Source organism: Lygodium microphyllum, chromosome 12, assembly GCF_053477565.2.
Source record: "Lygodium microphyllum isolate KBCC chromosome 12, Lygodium_microphyllum_v1.1.10, whole genome shotgun sequence".
Lineage (NCBI taxonomy): Eukaryota > Viridiplantae > Streptophyta > Polypodiopsida > Schizaeales > Lygodiaceae > Lygodium > Lygodium microphyllum.
The window spans coordinates 94,424,905-94,445,238 of record NC_141146.1 but is presented as its reverse complement, the minus strand read 5'-3'; the positions used below and the strand labels follow the sequence as shown (position 1 = coordinate 94,445,238).

At 40.2% G+C, this 20,334-nt stretch overlaps 1 protein-coding gene across 1 annotated transcript; it reads right to left on the bottom strand.

Annotated features, from left to right (window-relative positions):
• Window positions 1-18,221: 18,221 nt before the first annotated feature.
• On the bottom strand, window positions 18,222-19,701 carry PSAO (photosystem I subunit O). The gene is made up of 4 exons (XM_087689747.1): window positions 19,446-19,701; window positions 19,268-19,340; window positions 18,566-18,745; window positions 18,222-18,425 (listed from the first exon to the last, which is right to left on the bottom strand). The coding sequence occupies exons 1-4, from the start codon at window positions 19,558-19,560 to the stop codon at window positions 18,335-18,337; spliced, it is 459 nt and encodes a 152-aa protein (XP_087545873.1). The 5' UTR covers window positions 19,561-19,701; the 3' UTR covers window positions 18,222-18,334.
• Window positions 19,702-20,334: the final 633 nt, after the last annotated feature.

Sequence of the window (20,334 nt, the reverse complement as noted above, 5' to 3'; positions counted from 1 at the left end):
CTCTCCTCTCTATGGGTTGTTCATGCGCACTATCTTGAAGGAGGAATCGTAAAGGAGATTAAAGAAAACGATGATGGAGATGCTGAAGATTGATGTGCAGCATTGGATTGAGAGCAATGGAGGCTCCGTCCGCTGGTCACGCAATTATTTAATGCATCTCGGGTTTCGTAAAAACATGGTATGACTATTTTTTATGAAGGAAATGAAGGTTTTTTTGGTATTTTATGATGGAAATGATGTTTTTATTTGATGAAAATTTGTTTGAGTGTTGGTTGCACCATGTTTAATTGTTGTTTATCAAAAAATCTTGATTTTGCAATGATTTACATACACTATTTAAATTCCCGCAAAACCCAAAATGCGGTTTTTAAGCGGTAAAATGATAGTTTTGTCGTTTCGGGTGGGTGAAATGTGTTCTTATGGGGGGAAGATGAAAAATAAATTGAATGTTAGTACGTTGAAGTGATTGGAACAAGAAAAATAAAAAAATAGCATATTTTATCGAGAAATAAATCAAAAATAAAAAAAATAAGAAAAAAAAATAGAAATACGCCTCATAAAAATAAGAAAAAATATAATGAGTGTTTGTGGATGTATGGTAGTGGCAAAGCATGAGGTTTAGCCCCAGTTTGCCCTATCTCTTTGTCAAAGTTTGTGATTTACCGCTTTTCATACATCAAAACATGACAAAATGAACCTCTATACCTATGCAACGAAAGCAATACCTAAACGTAGGGGGGTGGGATGTTTGAATGGTGTGATTTGCATGATGATTGTTGTTGATTTTTTTATGCATATCATGATATAGAGTTTGTTGTATTTTAATTAAGAGGATAGTAGCACGGGCGTTGTCTCGGTGATATCATTACATCGCCGCAATGAGTTAGTGAATGAGCATTGGAAAGCTTGGTTGTGCACAACACGTTTCTGATTGAAAATTATGTTTGAGCACTTTAGGATCATCCACTTTTGCATGTGCATGTCAACCATGGTATCAGAATACAAAGAACTGGATGCATAGCACCTGTTTTCGATGACCCATGCTTGAGTGTGGAAAGGCAACCTAAGCCGTAGGATAGACGTTCATTTCTTGGGAAATTATTTGGTAAGGACACATGGTATCTCCAAGAATATGTTCAAAATGAGTGGAGTTGGTTCGTTTGTTCCATATGTTGAGCAGTGCATCAAAGGGCCAATCCCTGCAATGTAGGAGAGTTGCAGTGGGACCATGGTGATTCCACCGAGAGGTTGCCTCCTATGTATGTGATTATCGTGGCATTTATTGCCAATGTGTATGAGTCCTCCCTTTGTAGAGTTTGTAGAAAGGGAAACGTTGGACTACAAAACTATAAATGCATAGATTAGGCTTTAGGACAGTTCATCCTTTAGCTACAAATAGACGCTCCTGGCCTGCGAGGCTATGTTGGTGTGGTTGTCCATGAGGTCTGGCTAGTGCTATAGCCAATGTCGGCCCATTTGAGGTCCCTTCAGTGCTGCATTTTTCGGGAGACGCCTCAAAGTGGTGGTTCTTGAATCTAGGGTCTCTATGGACCAAGTAGTCAGTGTATGTTCCCCGAGAGGAGCCGTCAAGCCGAGTTACAAAAAGAAGAACGTGCTAAGAGGGCTAGACGGAGGGCTGAAATTCTTAAAAAATATTCTCCTCAAAGAAGTAACCCAATACGCATAAAAGGCAGTGGTCTTAGTAACCCAATGCACATGGTCCTTTAGGTGCAGGAGGAAGCAGAACTTCTTCCTCTCTTCCACCAAGTCAACCCACTTCAAGTGGGGATGTGATCCCATCAGTCCAAACTCCTATTGTCAATCTGATTGTCGTCATGGCACAACCTATTGCAATTCCTGCAGGGACGCTAGATCTGCCAACTTTAGGAGTTCCTTTGCCCATTTTTAATGGGCTAGCCGAAGAAGATGCGGAGTTTCACATTTGTGAATTCCAAAAATTAATGTTTAATTACCGCATCCAAGATGAGGGACATCTTATGATGTTCTTTAATATGGTGTTAAAAGGAAGGGCTGCAGTACGGTATCATAGCATAGAGACTGGAACCATAACTACAATCGACCAATTTTATGCAGCTTTCTGAGGAGAATATGCCCCAGAAAGAGGTGGCCAATATGGTTGCGTGTCTTGAATGTAACACGCCAAGAACCCCATGAGAACATGAAAGCCTATGCCAAGAAGCTTAAGGAAGTGTTTCGTAAGTTACAAACTTACATTCCTATTCCGCTGGCTGCCCAATTGCAATACTTCTTGCATGGATTGGATTTCAATATTCAGGTACAATTGAGTAGTGTGGCTTTGGCTGATATAGACACCGCCATCACGCGGGCAGAAGGAGTAGAGTCACGATTACCAATGGCCTACTCCTCTCGAATAAATCTTAATGCGGGTCTAGTACCTGGAGGCAATTTACCATTGATAAATGGACGTCAAGGGATGCCTATGAATAACCCTAATGGGAGAGGTAGCATGGTTCAAAATGTACCTTTGCTGCCAGCTCCTCCCAGTGTGACTATGCCTATGGCTAGTCAGTTAGCTCCACCAAATGTTGGAGGCCAAGCTTCGAACCCTAATGTTGTTCCTGTGAGTCAACAACCAATGCCCAATCAAATTGTTAGGCCAATGGAACGACGGATAGACGATCAAGGCTATGAGTCGAGTGCCTCTAATGTCCTTGGCGAAGTTAAGGATATGATGAAGTACTACACTGACATGATTTCTGAACAATATTGACAAATAGCTGTTGACGTCAATTTCCTAAAGAAGCAGCAGAATCTGATAGGGAGTCGATGCCCTGAAGAGGATGGTTCCTCAAGATTCAGCTGTAAGTGGTGTGGCGGACAACATTTCCTTAGAAACTATCCAAATGTTAAATGTGATATTTGTGGGAAGTTGGGCCACTTAGCCGCTACCTGTTGGAGTAAGATTAGTTCCCTCCAACAAGGGAGTAAACAGCCAGCTCTAGTTAATACTAGAGCGCAAGGTAATAACCTCTAGCAAAATGATGGACCCAGACAAATACTGCAAAGGGGAAAGGCCACTATAGAGGAGTTGCCACAAGGAAATGAAGTCAGCCTTATCGAGGCTGTACACGTCAATGGCACTGAAACCTCTAACCTACGAGTAGTGACAAGAGGCCAAAAGTCTAAAGAGAGTGATAAAGATAATGCAAAACCGATCGAGGAAAACCCTAAGCAAGGGGATAAGGGGACGCAAGTCCTGAATCCTAGCGTGGAAGGTGGACCTCTAAGGCCTATGGATAGAAAAGTCGATCCTAAGAAGGATGAGGAAGTGCCAAAAAAGAAGGCAAGAGCTAAAAAAGAAGCACCAAAGCGAGTCCCGAGAGACCAAAAGAGAGAATGGTTTGGCGAGAAAAGAGAGCTTTGGCTACCTATCATGATTTTGATTTAGCAAGTTCTCTTTGCGAAGTCAAACCAGATGTAAACCTCTTACAATTGATTAAATTATCTCCAGAAGTACACAAGGAATTCAAGAAGATCATGCGTATTGGGTATATTGTAGAACCTTTGGGCATAGCACGAGTAGGGGAAGATTGGTTTGATCATGCTGAAAAAATTTGCCCTAGGGTTCCAACATATGTGGATGGAATATTAGTGGAGCATGCTATCGTAGACACTGGGTCCTCCGTCAATATCATGAGTTCAGAGTTGATGGAGAGGTTGGGTCTAGGCATCCAAAAAGATGGCTCCACCCTTCCTAGAATGGCTGATGATAGTCTAAGGAAACCAGAAGGTTGCGTTACTAAAGTCCACGTTATAGTTGCAAGTGTAGAATGCTTCTTGGACGTTAGGGTGATAAGATTTGTAGGACGTCCTAGCTATCGAGTCTTGCTAGGCAGGCCTTGGATCTTACGAACAGACTGTCAAGTCGATATACCCGCCGGTCGAGTGGTTCTAGGTAGAGGTGCTAATCGAGTAATAGTCAATGCTTACCCTGAGTCTCCTTAGAGTGAGAGAGCTCCTTTATCCTCTACTGAATTAGAAACAGGAGATGATCCATCTGGTAGTGAGACATCATCCAGTGATGAATCTAAAGCGGAGTCCACTACATAGGATATTTATTAGATAACTCTAAATGAGCCGGCTGGTAGCATGCTAGATAGAAGATCTACAAGTGGATTCATGTTTTCCCTTGGTAGTGCAGCAGTTACATGGAGCAGCAAAAAGCAACCTACAGTTGCTTTATCGAGTACGGAGGCTGAATATAGAGGTGTTGCTCTGGCAGCATGTGAGGTGGTATGGCTGCAAAAGTTATTAGGTGATTTGGATGTGCAGGGAGATGATCCAGTTGTCATTCATTGTGACAACATGAGCAGCATACAGCTAGCTAGGAATCCAGTGTTCCATGCTAGGACAAAACACATTGAGATGCACTACCACTTTGTGAGAGAGAATGTACTTGCAAGAGAGATTGACTTGGTATATGTTAGCACACAGGATCAGATAGCTGACATTTTCACAAAGGCATTGGGTGTAGAGAAGCTTCAAAAGTTTCGAAGCTTACTTGGAGTTGCAGAGATAGAATTGAGCTTGAGGGGGAGTGTTGAGATAGCAAGATCAACATGTGCGAATATTGATGATGGACCACCTAGCTAGATGAGTCCGCGCGTCTACACTTACCACGTTGGTGGTCATTATGATACTCACATGGCGACTGACTTATCACTTATTATATTTAGTTTGTTACACCTACCTACAGTTGGCAAAGACATAACGCCAGTCAATTAGTGTAGTTGCGGTTATGCATTGTTTGACTTAGTAGGCCACTTTCCTTTATATTATATCTTATCTATACTTTGTGTACATTGTATAGTGTGTGGAAGAAGAAGAAAAAACCAGCAAGAAAACGTTTTGGCCTCCATCTCTCTTCTTGTGTTCTTGAGTGAGCTTCCTCTTGTGTATACAGTGTGTTTGGCGTAGCAGCTCAAGCAAGTCCCCCCACCATGTGATTCTTGGCAGGTATTCAATTTGTGTTTGAAAAAATTCACTCTTTTCAAGTTTAGTATATAATTGATTCTCTTTCAATAATTTGAAAACCAAAGATAAATGTTCATAATGCTCGTTTTCATTCTATACAATTGAATGTGGTTGGTGCATTAGTTAAACCAAAAGGCATAACAAGGAATTCATAGTGTCCAAATTGTGTTCTAAATGCAGTTTTGAAAATATCAGATGTGTCCAATCGTACTTGATGGTATCCAGATTTAAGATCTATCTTGCTAAATATTGCAGACCCTTGTAGTTTGTCCATAAGATCATCTACCCTAGGAATCGGATATCTATTCTTAACAATGATCTTATTTAGGGCACGATAATCAATGCACATCCTATAGGTATTGTTTTTCTTCTTCACTAATAGGACATGTGCACCAAATGAAAAACTACTGGGTCTAATGAGTCCTCGGGTTAACAATTCTTCAACTTGGGCTTGAATTTCTTTCTGTTCAATTTGGTTATGTCTATATGGTGCTTTACATGGTGGTTGTGATCCAAGAATTAGGTCTATTTTGTGATCTTCGGGACGTATAGGTAGTAAGCCAGGTGGTAAGTTAGCATCAAAACAATCTTGAAATTGTGAAAGAAATTGTGCGTGCTTAGAATTCATATAATTTTCTTTAATTTCAATCTCATTCACCCATATTAAGTAGGATTTGCTACCTTTTTGTAATGCATGTTTAGCCTGTGTATGACTAAGCAATGGAAAATTATCGAAAGTGTGCATACCATGCAATGTGATTTGTTTCCCATTAAAATGAATCTTCGTTGAATGCGTGGAATAATCTATATCGGGATTATACTAATGACGCCAAGGCATTCCTAAGATAATGTCACTAGATTATAAAGGCACAACTAAGAACTTTCCACGTTCAACATAATCACCAATTTTAATTTCTAAATCATGCACTTCTTGTGTTCCATTGTATCTAGTGCCTAAGAATGCAGCCTTGATGCGATAATGAGTAGAAACAGTATGTAAATTCAATTATTTGACCAATTTTCCAGAAATAAAGTCGTGTGTGCTCCCATTATCATGTAAAACAGTCTTTTCTCTACCATGTTAATAAAGAATGGGGATTTGGTATACCTGGTAAAGTATCTGAAGTAGTACCGATATCGTCATCGTCTTCCATAAAATCTGGCATTTCTTCATGGTCTTCATCTTTAGTCACTCCCAAATAGTTGATATGAACAGTTGGCTTTTTGGATTGACAATTCACCGCTAGATGTCCACGTTGATGGCATTTGTAACAGAATATGGGTTTGGCCTTAGACACATTATTGGTAATACCGGGAAGTTTAGGAATGTTGGAATTTGGATGGAAAGATGGCTTAGGATTTGGATTTGTATTTGATGCTAAAGCAGGGGGTCGTGTCTAGGTTTTATGGAATGAAGATGGAAGGAAACGATTTTGATTGAATCTTCAAAAATTTGAATTGAATTGTTTTGAACCAAAGTTACCATTAGTTTGAAATTGTTGTGGTCTCTTCTCTCGTCCTCGAATTTTGTCTTCAGTATCATGTGCCAAGGAAATTGCATCTTCGAGAGTCATTGGCTTGAACATGTTCACCTTCGCATAAAAATGTCCAAGTAAGCCGAACATAAACTTGTGTCTATGGATTGCCTCAAGTACATCTTCGAGCATTCAAAGTTGCAATAAAGCATTCAAAAAACGCTGAGTATATTGTGAAATAGGCTCGAAGCTTTTTTGTGGAATTGGGGTGGAAAAAAATTCTGTAAAAATTTCTTTTGGAAAGTCTCCCAAGTAGTAGGACAATCAATGCTTTTGCGGATAACAGTCCACCATAGGAATGCTCTGTCCACTAGATGATTAGTGACACTTAATTTTGTCTTTCTTTCTCAGCATACTGTTCTTCATGGAAATAATCATCAAATTGATTGATAAAAGCAAGTACAGTCTTTCCACCACGTGACCCATTGAAAGTACGAAATTTGAAATATCTTTTACTTATCTTTGTTTCTTTCCGAATAGATTGCGTTTCAAGTGTCGCATCGATCGTACGCCATATAAGATCTTCAGATTGCGGTCCATCTTGGTCGGCGGTAGATCGTTGCCATATAAGATCTTCAGATTGCGGTCCATCTTGGTCGGCGGTAGATCGTTGCAAACTGGCCAATTGAGCTTGCAAAGTTTGACGTGCTCTTCGTTCCTCTTGAAGCTGCATCATAATTAGGTCCAGTATTTGCTCCATCGTTGGTTCCGGTAAAACACCTACAGCCATAAAATCTTCCATGGTTTGATCGGACATCCTACGAAATTCCAAAAGACCTCACACACTCGAAATCTTGTTAGCGAGATGAGCGCAACTCAAAGTCGGGTTTACAAGGCCTATATATATATTTTAATGGCTTTTTGCAGTATTTCTTCTTTGCGGATGCTGAATTTGATATCAGGGTCTTCTTCCAAGAGGATACTTCATGCGTGTAGTCTGCATATAGCAATCTGTTTGCTGGAATTGAACTCTGCCAGACCCCGGGTGTGAACAAGGGCTTGCAGAGAAGTACGAAACTGGTTCGGGAGTATTGCAGTGTGAACAACCTCTATAGCAAGTTTGGAATTGAATTTTTGAGTCTTTGTAAAGCTTAAAAGCTTTAGGCTTTAAGTAATAAAAGTTTTAACTTAAATCGTTTATTTTTTAGGACGTCAGTAGCTTCTGAACGGCGACAACGGCAATCAGTACATGCTGCCGCCGCCAATAGTGGAAGTGGCTAAAGCTTTTTAAAGCTTTCTCTTTAAGGTTTCACACTTAATCTTTGTAAAATTGCTTGTCTATTTCTGTGAGAAGTAGAAGAGTTAACAAAGGAACTTTCTGGGTGGTCCTCCACCTATAGAGGCTGGTCCTTTGCGATCCAAGTGCGTAGTAGGGGGTTCTTCACTACCAAGAACACGCTGGTATTGACGGATTGCCACGAGACTAACTGTAGAGCTCGATCATTCTAGGAGCTCCGCCTTTGAGCGAGATGGTAAGCGATTGGAAGCCCTCGATCTCAGCTTCGCTGTAATACCACTGGTGTGCAGATCGAATCTTGTATGCGTACGTAGCGAGCGCCGTTAGAAGGTCCCCAAGAACAAAAGAACTCTACTTTTGCACAAAAAACAAGAGAGAAGACTTGCACGACATGAAGTAAAAGACTAATTGGGTACAATCTCCCCCCCTGCCTTGTGTGAGCGCTCCATAAAGCATGTATTTGATATATTATTCATCTCCAAGCTTAAAAAATAGCCCAATTTACAATTAGCACGCTTTAGCTTTTGTGTTTGCTTTTGTCCAACTAAAGAATTAAAGTGATTGGGTGCCCAAAGAGTCTAGCTGTGCCCAAATACAATGTCCAATAACAAATATTTAAATCGTGCATCCATGCTCATACAAAATAATAAATAAATGTCAGGTGCTTCAATAATTAAGCGCATCAAAATAAATATTGGCGCCACACCTAAGATACACGCCCATCAAAATGATAATTTCTTCTAAATAACTTGAATACACGTTATCGTCCAGTGCTTTCCAATGCCAATACCGTTGTCTGCTCTACACATCAACTGAAGCATTCACAATTGTTAGTAAATAATAAAATTAAACCGACGAAAGTGAATACCTAGCAGTCTTCAGCTACAAAATAAATAAATTGGTTAGAACTCAATCCTAACCTTAATTTATTACGAGTGCGCACTCTAAACTCATAAAAGTCCATAAATTTAAATATGTATTCTACGGAATCACCTGCTATGGAATCACCCACTTGCACATTAAATTAACAAGACGTCCAAAAAGGACAGGCGTCCCCATTGACTTTTCGCACAATGAATCCACCTTGTGTATGAGCCCCGACAACAAATATAATTTTACGAAATCCACCGCAAAACCTCACGGAATCCACCGTGGAATATGCCTCCTGGCATCAAACATACAATAGTTGAAACTAGAAATAAGCAAAGGAAATGCCCACCTTCAATATGACCTAACTCAAGAAAGACAAGAGTAGACAATTAAAAGAAGAGGATGCAACAAAACTAAAAATATACACAAGGAGCTGGTGGGTTGGAAAGGTGGATAAACCTACCAACAAAGAAACGTTTTTCATCCTTGTTGAGGCTTGAATTGCACTTGCTATTAGCACTTTTATACCTTCGTACTAGTATACATGTAGAACCAACATATGCAAAGTGACTTAAATGTCATATGAAGTTTTTACCTGACATTTAGGCGCCTTCCTAGCGTTCAAGAGGTTGTATCTTTTGATCCTGCATGATGAGTAATGCTATCTTCTTAAAGATAGTGCCTGATTTTGGTCACTCATGTCTGGTTCTATTATTGTGTATCTGTTTTCTAAATATTTACGTTGCCTATTTCAAGTTATCTGATCAGGAGTGGTCGTGATGACAGAGAACTGTGTGATAGTTTTTAGGATAGTAGTTATGCGTTGATGAATGTAATATGTAGTTTGTGTTTGCATAGTGTTCCTGAAGAATAAATGTATGAAATGGTTGTAAATCAAGTCAGGGAGTTTCCTGTAGTAACCTAGTTGTTTCAGGCAATTTGATGTTTCTTGCATTTTATGTTATAGTCTTGATAGGCCATAACACTTTGGTGATCCTGCTAGTTTCATGGGAATAACTTTTATGATTTAGGCATCAAGCTTGGAAAGAATAATCACAAAATTGGGCTGCAGGAATTCAAGATGATAATGGCATTGGAGATGTACAAGTTGCTTTGCATGGGCAGTATTTATGTCAGACAATTATCCTTATTTATCCAATCCTATCCTCACAAGGAGCAGATCTCGAGAATTGAGGGAGGTCTTGTCAAGACAGCAATAGCAAATTGCAAGGCCTAATGCTACAAATGAAGCAGTGCAATTAGGTAGGCTGGATGAAGAAGAGTTCATAGATGTTGGACAGAATCCCTTGGGGGTGGGTTCCTTTGAGGGTACCTCAACAGTGCACCATTCTCCTGCCACCTTACAAAGTCTCCCCCAACACCTCCAATCTTTCAAGCATACCGAGTTTATCTGATAATGAAGAAGCAATATTGCCTCTCCTGACTATCAGGGTACTCCTCCAAGGCAAGCACTTGAAAGATTACAACATGCGGTGTTAGGAAGGGCATTTCTATTAAGGAATACAAGGGTTCCAGTAAATAAATCTTTGAGTTTTAACCCTTTACCACCATAGAGGAAGCCCAATAAGAAAAACAATATAAATCAAAATCAACTATTCAACCCAAATGTGAGAGCATCTAAATTTTCAGGCAAGAAGAAGGAAGATCGAGATTGCCATGTGGCTTAGTTTGAAACAAGGTGGACAGCAAGTGGATTTAATCAATTGTATTGAGATCAGGTCAAAGAGCAACAGTTTGCAGCCACTCTGCAAGGAAAAGCCATGGACTGGTTTTCCAGCTATGGTATGGTAGCACTTAATACATATGATGAATGTAAAAAATGCATTTCTGGGTAGGTTCCGGAAAGGTAAGACCCCGGGGGATATTCTGAGAGGAAAATCAAGAGGATTAAGCAAAAGAGTATGCTGGTGGAAGATTATGCTCAAAAGTTTAGGAACCTATTGAATAGGTTGAATAATGTTGATGTAGCATCGAGATGCAAATTACTTACTTCATTAAGGGGTTGAGGAGTAAAATTAGGAACCCAATTGCTAATGTAGAATTGGGACAAAATGGTACATTGGATACCATGATTAGGGCTACTATGAGAGTTGAGAGAAGATTAGGTATTTCTCTTTCAAAAGCACACAAAGATGATGATTCTTCAGGTTTAGATTCAGATTCAGGATCTAAAAGTGATATTAATGATGATGATAGTGAGAGTAGTTCAGATTCAGACAATGATTCTAGTGACTCTGATGATGAGGAGTCTAGTAGGAAGAAACATACGAAGAAGAAGAAAAAATCAAGATCAACCAAGTCTAAAAAGAAGAAAACAAAAGACTGAAGTAAAAGAAAAGCTGAGGAGAGTAAATTGGATAAGAAGATTAAGCAGAAGCTGAAAGATTTAGGTCTGTCAGACACTAAGAGGAAGAAAAAGTACTGCAAGATATGCCAAAGAAATGGCCATGACACTAGGACATGTTGGTACAATCCTAATATTAGGATGGCACAACAGATGCCAATGGGGTAGCCTAGGCCGAGACCTATGCAGCCAATTGCAGTAAATTAGGTTATTATTGACACAATGCCTCAAAGATCTTTCAGGGGATCTAGAAGAATGTAGACAAGACAGCCTTAGGGAATTTTAAGAACGCAACAACAGACTACTCAAACCGGAGCATGCCACTATTGTGGAGGTCAAGGACACTTTGTTGGACCAAACTGTGAACTTTGGGCAAGGCATAGGACCGAGAGAGGAATGCCAGTAGCAAGGACCCGCAACGACGGAAGAACTATAAGAACATCTCATCTACAGCATTCACTTGCCCTAGTTGTAGCAATCCTCATAGAGTTACTTGACCAAGATAAGAAAAGGCAATTTTCGGATGGTATAGGAGCTGCTAATTGCAGGAAAAGTCAACAAGAAGAGGTTCAAGAATGGCAAGAGGGGGTGTCAGGTAACTTAAATACTGCAAGTATGCATGTTGAATGTGATTGTTCTAATTACATTAAAGAAGAGGATTGTCATGATGAAGCTATGGTATTAGCGGTTATCAAAAGCCAAGCATGCTTGAAGCTTGATTGGCAAGAACAAGAGAAATTCAGGGAAAAGGCAACAAAACAGGTCAAAAGGTTTCAAAAACTTGCAGGGAAAGTTAGATTTGAAGAGCTTGATAATCGGGCAGATTCAAGAATCATGTATCCTAATGAGCAGGATCAGCATCCTAAAGATAAAGAATTAGGAAAATTTCAGGAGGGAGGTTCAACAGAGCTATTCCAAGCTCTAGCAAAGTGTTCCTTGCCATTAACATTGGAATAGATATTGGATTTAATTCCAAGTTTCAAGGAGAAGTTGCTCCTAAAGATCAGCGAGAAGCAACAAGAGGTTCTTGAAAGTACACCAATTCAAGATTAGGCAATTTCTAACTGCCAACCCAACAAGAAGTTGTGGATTATCAAGTATGGGCCACTATTCAAGTTGAATATGCAGGAAGGAAGCATGATGATGTCATGTTGGATGGGGTTTCCGGAGTTAATATATTCCTTGAACATACATATATAGCAACCAAGCAAGATGAGTTGCTACCAGCTTCGTTTCAGGTCAGGATGGCAGACCAAAGGAGGTTACAACCTCTAGGAATTCTTAGGAATCAAGAAATTAAAGTAGCTGACCTGAAGTTCAGGGTAAGTTTTGTTGTGTTAAGAATGTCAGAGATTGGAGATTCTTATAAGATGCTTTTGGGTAGAACATGGTTTAAGCTAGCTAAATTGAAGCATGAATGGGGGAATGATTATGTATGTATATCAAGGGGATTGAAAGAGATCAGATTATCAACAGTTAATAAGGTAAACTTGAAGAGTTCTTCTCGACCTGTGGTATCTCAGACTATTAATTTGGTAGATAAGGTGGAAGATGATGAGGAGGAAATGTTTCTTCAAGCAAACCCTTTTGTAGTTCCAGTGTTTGAAACTAATGTGGACAATATTATTCAGAAGTATCAAGATTCTTCAATAACTACAGGACATGATGTTTTGGACCACCAGGTTGCAGGTAGAAACCAGTTAGGGCAGCAACCTAAAGGTTTTCCTGAAGGTCAGAAGCAGCCTGATGTTCAGGAGAGATAAAAAAATGAGACCCATAAACGGTTCAGGACCGGGATAGCAGTTATCCTAAAGAAATTCAGCAGGAAACACTTGTAAACTAGCTTACTGGTGTAGATAACTATAGGGATAGTCTTGAAGTACTGGACGCAAAGGTTCAGAAAGCAATTATTTAGGCTAAGTTGAGATATGAGCATACCATGAGAACATTTGCAAGGGTTGTTGAAGATGAGGTTCAGGAAGTCAACTTGAATCTTGATAGGGAGGTTAAACCCATTAAGGTCAATATCTTTGTGGAAGAAGAGTTCAAGCAAAACCTCATCCAATTGTGCAAAGAATTTAAGGATATCTTTGCTTGGGATTACACAGATATGAAGGGATTTGATCCAGTTGTTTGTCAACATAGAATAAATCTTAAAAGCGATGCCAAGCCAATTATTCAGAAAAGGTATAGGATGAATCCGAATTATGCCAACCAAATCAAGGAAGAAATTAACAAGCTCTTGAGGGTTGGATTCATCAAACCTGTAAATGAGGTCACTTGGTTATCCCCTATAGTGGTGGTGCCTAAAAAGAATGGAAAGATCAGGGTTTGTGTGGATTATAGAACATTGAATGTAGCCACTATTATTGATCCTTTCTCTATCCCTTTTGCTGATTCTCTTCTTGATGATGTGGTTGGCCATGAAATGCATAGTTTTCTGGATGGTTTTTCAAGCTACAATCAAATAAGGATGCATTCGGAAGATATGGATAAGACAGCCTTCATCACTGAGTGGGGAGCATATGTTAGTATGGTCATGAATTTTGGGTTAACAAATGGGCCTCCTGAGTTTCAAGGAGCTGCCCATAAGACATTTGGGCCATATCTAACAGCCTTTATGAGGGTGTTTATTGATGATTTCTGTGTTTTTGGCACCAAGAAGAAAGAGCATCTCCAACACCTTAGGTTAAGCTTTGAGAGATGCAAAAAATTTGGAATGTCCTTAAACCCTTTCAAGTTAGTGTTTGTAGCAAAGAGAGGTGTGCTCTTAGGCCATATTCTATCTGAGGAAGGTATGCGCATAGATGCAAGAAAGCTTGCAGTTGTTCAAAAAGCCAAAGCTCCAGTCAATGTGCAAGAAGTTATGAGGTTTGTTAGACAAGTGAAGTGGCATAGGAGGTTCTTAAGGTATCTGTCACATATTTGTGCTCCTCTTACTACTTTAACCAAAAAGGGGATGCAGTCGTCTGGAGGGGAGATCATGATAAAACTTTTAGTGTCCTCAAGAAAATGCTCCTTGTAGCTCCTATATTGCAACCTCCTGCATGGGATTTACCTTTCCATATTTTTGTTGATGCTTCTAATCTTGCTGTGGGAGCTATGTTAATGCAAGACAAAGTACCAGGATGGTATAGACCTATTTATTGTGCAAGTCGGAGATTGAGTGCTGCTGAAAAGAATTATTCAATAACTAAAAGAGAAGCACTCGGTATGGTGTATTCAGTTCAGAAATTCAGACATTATTTGCATGCGAATCAAGTCATATTTCATGTGGACCATCAAGCACTCTTGTTCCTGATCAACAAACCTCAGTTAACAAGAAGATTGGCCAAATGGATGTTGTTGTTGCAGGAATTTGATTTCAAAGTTATTCATACTCCTGGTAAAAGAGCATGCTATAGCTGATTACCTCAACAGACCGGACAATGATGATATGGAGGTAGGAGTTCCTGATCAGCTTCCTGATGCTGAACTTTTTGAGGTTCAGGTAATAGATCTTGACTCCTATTATGATTAGTTGTTGCATTTCTTACAAGATGGAGTGATGCTTGCACACTTTACAACAAATCAAAGGAAAAGATTGGCATTGAAGAGTCAGTCATTTCAGGTTATTATAAATTTTTTGTACAAAAGAGGAGTTGATAATGTTTTATGGAGGTGTGTTCCTGAATTTGAGCAACCATTAGTTCTTCATGAAGCTCATTCTGGACTATCCCGAGGTCACTTTTTTGGAGAAATTACAGGCAGGAAAATTCTGCAAGCAGGTTTATGGTGGCCTACTGTGTTGAAGGATGCTCATCAATATGCTAACGAGTGTTTGCAATGCCTGAAGGAGGGTCAACCTCTTGACAGTGATATAATGCAAGATCATCCTATATTACCACTTGAACCATTTCAAAAATGGGGAATAGATTTTGTTGGACCCATTAAGCCAGTCGCAAAAAGGACAGGTAATCGGTACATTTTGGTTTGCACCGATTTTGCCACAAAATGGGTGGAAGCTCAAGCCATGAAGGATAATAAAGCCGTTAGTGTGGCTAAGTCTTTGTATACTAACATCATGACCAGGTTTGGATGCCCCAATGAGTTGGTCAGTGATAGGGGTAAGCATTTTTTGAATCGGGTTATTCGGGATCCGACTGTCAGGCACATGATTCTTCATAAGAAGTTGACCCCATATGATCCTCAGGCTAATGAGCAAGCTGAGAGTTCTAACAAGATCTTACTCCGAAACCTGAAGAAAATTGTTGAGGATAACAGCAATGATTGGGATGTAAAGTTGGATTCTGCATCGTGGATTGCATACAAGGTGACAACTAGACTTACACTTTTCAAGTTGGTGTATGGATTAAAGGTTGTGGTCTCTATGGAGCTTGTGGTCCCAAGTTTAAGAGTTGCTGTTGAAAATAAATTGGATCTTGAACAGTCAGTGCAACATCGGATGGAACATCTCTTGAAGTTGGAGGAAGACAGGGTGTTAGCTATCTATGTGTCAGGAATCACACAGCAAAGGAGACATGCTTAAGTGAATAAACACATTATAAAGAATTTTTTTGAAAAAGGGGATTGGATTGTTGTTTACAATTCTCGACAAGGCAAATTCCCAAGTAAACTAAAGCTTCAATATGCTAGACCATTTATCATTCATGAAGATCTTGGACAAGGTACATTTCTGCTAAAAAATTTACAGGGCAATATCTTGAAACTTGCAGTTAAGGGTTTCGGGTTGAAAAGGCCAGTGCAACCTTATTATTCATTTGTTAATTTAATTTTTTTTGTTGGTGCAAAGAACTCCGAATTTTGAGGGTTGCATGTGTGAAGGGTCACAATTGCATGATTCTGACATGACAATTGGCACAAATGAAGGGTCACTCAAAGATGACTTAGACTTCACTTTTGAAATGGAGAAGGACATGGTCTTTTATTGTTTCTTCTCTTTCTCCATCACCATGTGTTGCACGCTTGCTATTGCCACCATGACCCACACACGTCGAAGCTCTGCAAGGAAGCTAGCATTACCAAAACGTGCTCAGTTGGAAGAAGAGGAGGAGAAGTATGACGTGTCTAATATCTTAATGGACCATAACAATTCTAAAACCCAAACTAGAAAGAGACATCATCCCCTTATTAAGGAAAAAAATGGCACACATGCCAAAGACAACAAAGAAAATCTTGTGATATTTCCACATTTCTAGAGCTAATAAGCATTGCATAGATGAGGGAGATGCCTCTATAGGTATGCTTCATTGTTCAGTCACCCTTTCTTAGGGATGGATACTACCATTGAGGTGATCATCTACTCTAGGAAATCGCTTCATTTGTTATCAGTCAAAACTCGAAGGCAGTTAGCTAGGCCCACTCTAAAGGCATTAATGTGGGGCAACCAAGAATGACTTTTGTAGTTCCAATTGCCTCTCACAACAATGGGGCTACCCCTATGGTTCAATGCCCTTACATTGTTTGCCAATTTAGCAAAAACTATTTTTCTCTCGCAAACCATCAACTACACTAAAGCAATTCTAGTACCTTTCAAAGAATTTCCTCTAGGTTGGAGATTGTGAAAAGCTCAAATTACCTTTCAAAGAATTCTAGTTGCCTGGAGCACACGAGCACTACTTTAAAAGCTTGGGGGAACCAGGTCTTTTGAGTCTCTACCAAAAATCTAAAGGATAGTTGCTAAGTGAGTAGCAGGATTTCTATACTCTAAAAGGATAAGTTGGCTGAGCTCCTACATCACAACTCTTCTAATTTCAAAGAAGAAAGCACCCCCAAATGGAAATGACTTAACAAATCATTATTGCCCATGTCAACACATACAATTTTTTCCTTACCATGGTGCTAGCTAGATTTTTTATACTTTACTTGTTTCCTCCTTCCATGTTGAACAATACAATTTCAAGTTGCCTATAGAATACTCCAAACGAGAATAACAAGATGGAAAGACCTATTGAATTTAAGCAACAAGGGTATGGATGGGCCTTGAGTAGACGAGAATAAATTTCCACCCTAATCATCATGACATATCATTGACAAATGCCAGAGCCTATCTATGGAGCAATCATCTAAAGAAAGCACTCAATTTACATCACAAGTTTAACCTTGGAGAGTTCTATGTTATACATATACCCCTTCTTTCAATCTCCATTGATGAGGGCAAAAAGATACATCTCCTTCAAAAGATAAAGAGAAAATACCATCTAGAATGGACCACTAAGCAATGTAACTACAAAGAATAATCTAGAGGAAACCAATCCAAGGGGAAACCCTCTTGTCTTCAATGGTCAATAATTTATATTGCCTTACAGACTAATGAAAAGGTACAAAAATGCAGGGCTAGAAATCGGATTATGTGTAAGGTGTAGATAAGTATCAAAAACTCCTTGTCTTTTTACTAAGTATAGGATACACAAAATAATGTTTTACCCACATATACTAATTCAACAACCTTTGATTGAAGGAAACTATTTTTGGGTGAAATTTGTTGGATCCACTGTCCCCCCTACATTTGGAATTTGAATAAAGAACCTTATATTTGAAATCTATGCAACAATAAAAAATAGGACTACGTTAGAAATTGTCGTAGGTGAACCTCTACCTCCTTCTGAGGGTTTGTGTACTGGCATAACAAGAGGAAGAAAAGCTACTGTGACAATATGCAACCTGGCTGCAAGAAAGACATCTCAAGGTTAACAGGAAGTTAGAAGGAAACAATTGAGGAGAAGCGTTGCTCAGGGAGTAATGCAGAAACTCAAGACAATCTTCGCTAGCAATGATCTTCCACCCTACCCTGAGCTGCTGAAAGTAAGAAAGTAGGAATTGCTTCCAGCCAAAATTCACAATCAAAATGACTGATGTTCTTTGCAATCATCCACTGTCATGTTGTAAATGGGAAAATCACAAGTAGACTGATTTCCAAACGGGTTTTTGTGAGCTTGGGCTGCTCTATACTCCAACAACCTTTTCTTCTTGCCTTTGTCAATATACAGTGACTTCTCTCAATCACGAAGGTAAGGTACTTTTCTTTTAAAAAAACAGTTTAGGTAATTGGCCAAGTTTTAGTAGCGAATTATCAAAATACATTAATCCATGTTTAAAGACCGATTCTTAGTTGCACTGCTACGGCAGACATGCTACAACTGTTACTGGAATGAAAGCTGAAAGTATGCCTGTAACTATACCAGAGGCAACAGTCCCATAGAAAGATATCTTCTTTACAAATGCAGATTACAAAAAGTGAGCTTGGATCTCATACAGCTGTTTGAGCTGCACAGCGGCTCATACAGAATTGGATCCAGGACTGGCAGACAATTACCAGTATCCATCCTGGCGGCCCTTAAACCCAATCTGTCCAAGGGTGAGAGTGATGAAGAGACCCAAGTGCCATGTGATCATCCAAAGCCTGAAACAATGGAAATTAACACAGGAATCAACACCTGTAGTACCAGCTGAGACAAAGACATTCAAGGAACAAAGAGACACAATATGGTGAAATAGTTCTGACTGTATGTATGATCTAACTTGGATAGAGAATGTCCATACCAGAATGGAGAACTGAGGGCTGGTCCTGTGGGCCAGTGTGCAAGCTCAGGGCCAATGCTGTTGAAGAAGAGGCTTGTCAGGCTCTGTCCATTGATTGCAGGAATACTTGATGGAGCCAACCATCCAATGATACCAAACCCGATGACCGACAAATCGGTTCTCAACCAGTCCCTTGCGAAGCTGTACATACCAACCCAATGAACGGAAAGATCATCAAGTTTTGAGGGCTATGCACAAATGTAGTTGAGAGGACATAGACAGTCCTTATTCTATGATGCTTAGAGGCATGGAAAATTGCCAGAATATGAGAGGTCATTTGCCAGATTCTGATAAAAAAGGTGCCCTGATTCACAGAGTGGTTCACATCTCTTGGTGTTGTAGCTTAGACACTATGCTAATTCCTATGAGTAGTATCGACAGCATCAGCTCCTAAATTGGGGTGATGTCGACGATGCGGACTCCTGCGAAAGGAGTTACCCTAACAATCCTGACATGATATAGCGGGTACACCTCACTACAACATGTTTGGTCAGTGATGGCTCCCTTGCAGAAAAGATATTAATTGATCAGAAGCTCTTGAAGAAATGGAGATCGAGTTCGGTAATGAGAGCTCTGTGTGCGTGAGCGTGTGCGTGTGCGTGTGCGTGTGACAGAGATCTACCATATTTTATGCACAGTGACTTAATGACTTTAGGAACTCACCAGGTCACACGAGCCTCGTTGCTGCAGACAAGCAGTGCGCGTGAGGAGGCAGCTCCTGAGCCTTTCAAGAACGCTACAAAAACCAGCAACACAGGATAATGTAAGTCATGGCGATCGGTCGCAGCACTGCAGAAGAAAGGACTGCGTGCACAACCATGAAGGTAAGAAAAATCCTTACGGGATGTGAGGTCGAGCTTGGACGAGGGGGAGACTCTCTTGGAGGAGCGGGGGCGGGCAGAGATGAGGGTGGGGAGGCCATAGGCACACCTGGCAGCTGCAATGCCTGTTGCCATTATCTCTCTCTCTCTCTCTGCCTCTGTGTCTCTGTGTCTTGCGCCTCTCTTTGTCTAGGCTGATCGACACACAGAAGCGGACCTTGCCTTCCTTCCCTGCTTCAGCTGCTCTTGCTTCTTCTGCGTGCTTGCAATCCTCTTTCCCAGCCCCTCCAATAAGAGAAGCTCCCTATCTTGCCACGTGTGCCTCCCTCATTCGTCCTCAGTTTCTTTATTCGGATAAGCTAATTTCTGGGCGACCCCGCCCTAAAAGGCCCAAGGCAATATTCAGGTAGAGCATCCATAGAGAGCCAGGTCACCCGCATGTCAATTTGACTTGTGCAAGTTTGTCAGTTTAGGATTGTGTGGCCAAGCTCACCAACTTGGACTCTTGGAAAAAGTGTGCTCTAGCCAATTAACTTGGTGCTCACTAAGAGCCATGCCCTACACAGGTCAATTGAGAGGAAGTCCTCTCGTTCGCAGATATTCAGTCACACGCAAGTTCATAGTTAGGGTAGGTCCCTAGACTCGTTCATTGCCAATGAGCATATTTGTCATTCAGAGGAGAGAGAAACCAATGGGAGAAATGGCAGAATTAGTGAGAGAATTGAGAAGCCAATGTTCAAAACATTTACATGTGGATTTTCTTGGACGAGCCTACAAAGTATCTTCATTTCTAGATGTACTTCGTCAATTGGACTGAGTCCTGGTTTATATGGGGATTCAAGTTCATAAGTAAGGGACACATGCAAGTAAAACACCACTTTTTGGACTTGTGTAGGTCAATTGACATGC

Bases quoted from the DNA above. Each gene is read 5' to 3' on its own strand.
- PSAO (XM_087689747.1), bottom strand. From the start codon at position 19,560: ATGGCAACAGGCATTGCAGCTGCCAGGTGTGCCTATGGCCTCCCCACC. The intron at 19,341-19,445 runs GTAAGGATTTTT...TGGTTTTTGTAG, and splicing joins CAAGCTCGACCTCACATCCC to CGTTCTTGAAAGGCTCAGGA. The intron at 18,426-18,565 runs GTATGGACATTC...CCATTGTTTCAG, and splicing joins GCCCTCAGTTCTCCATTCTG to GCTTTGGATGATCACATGGC.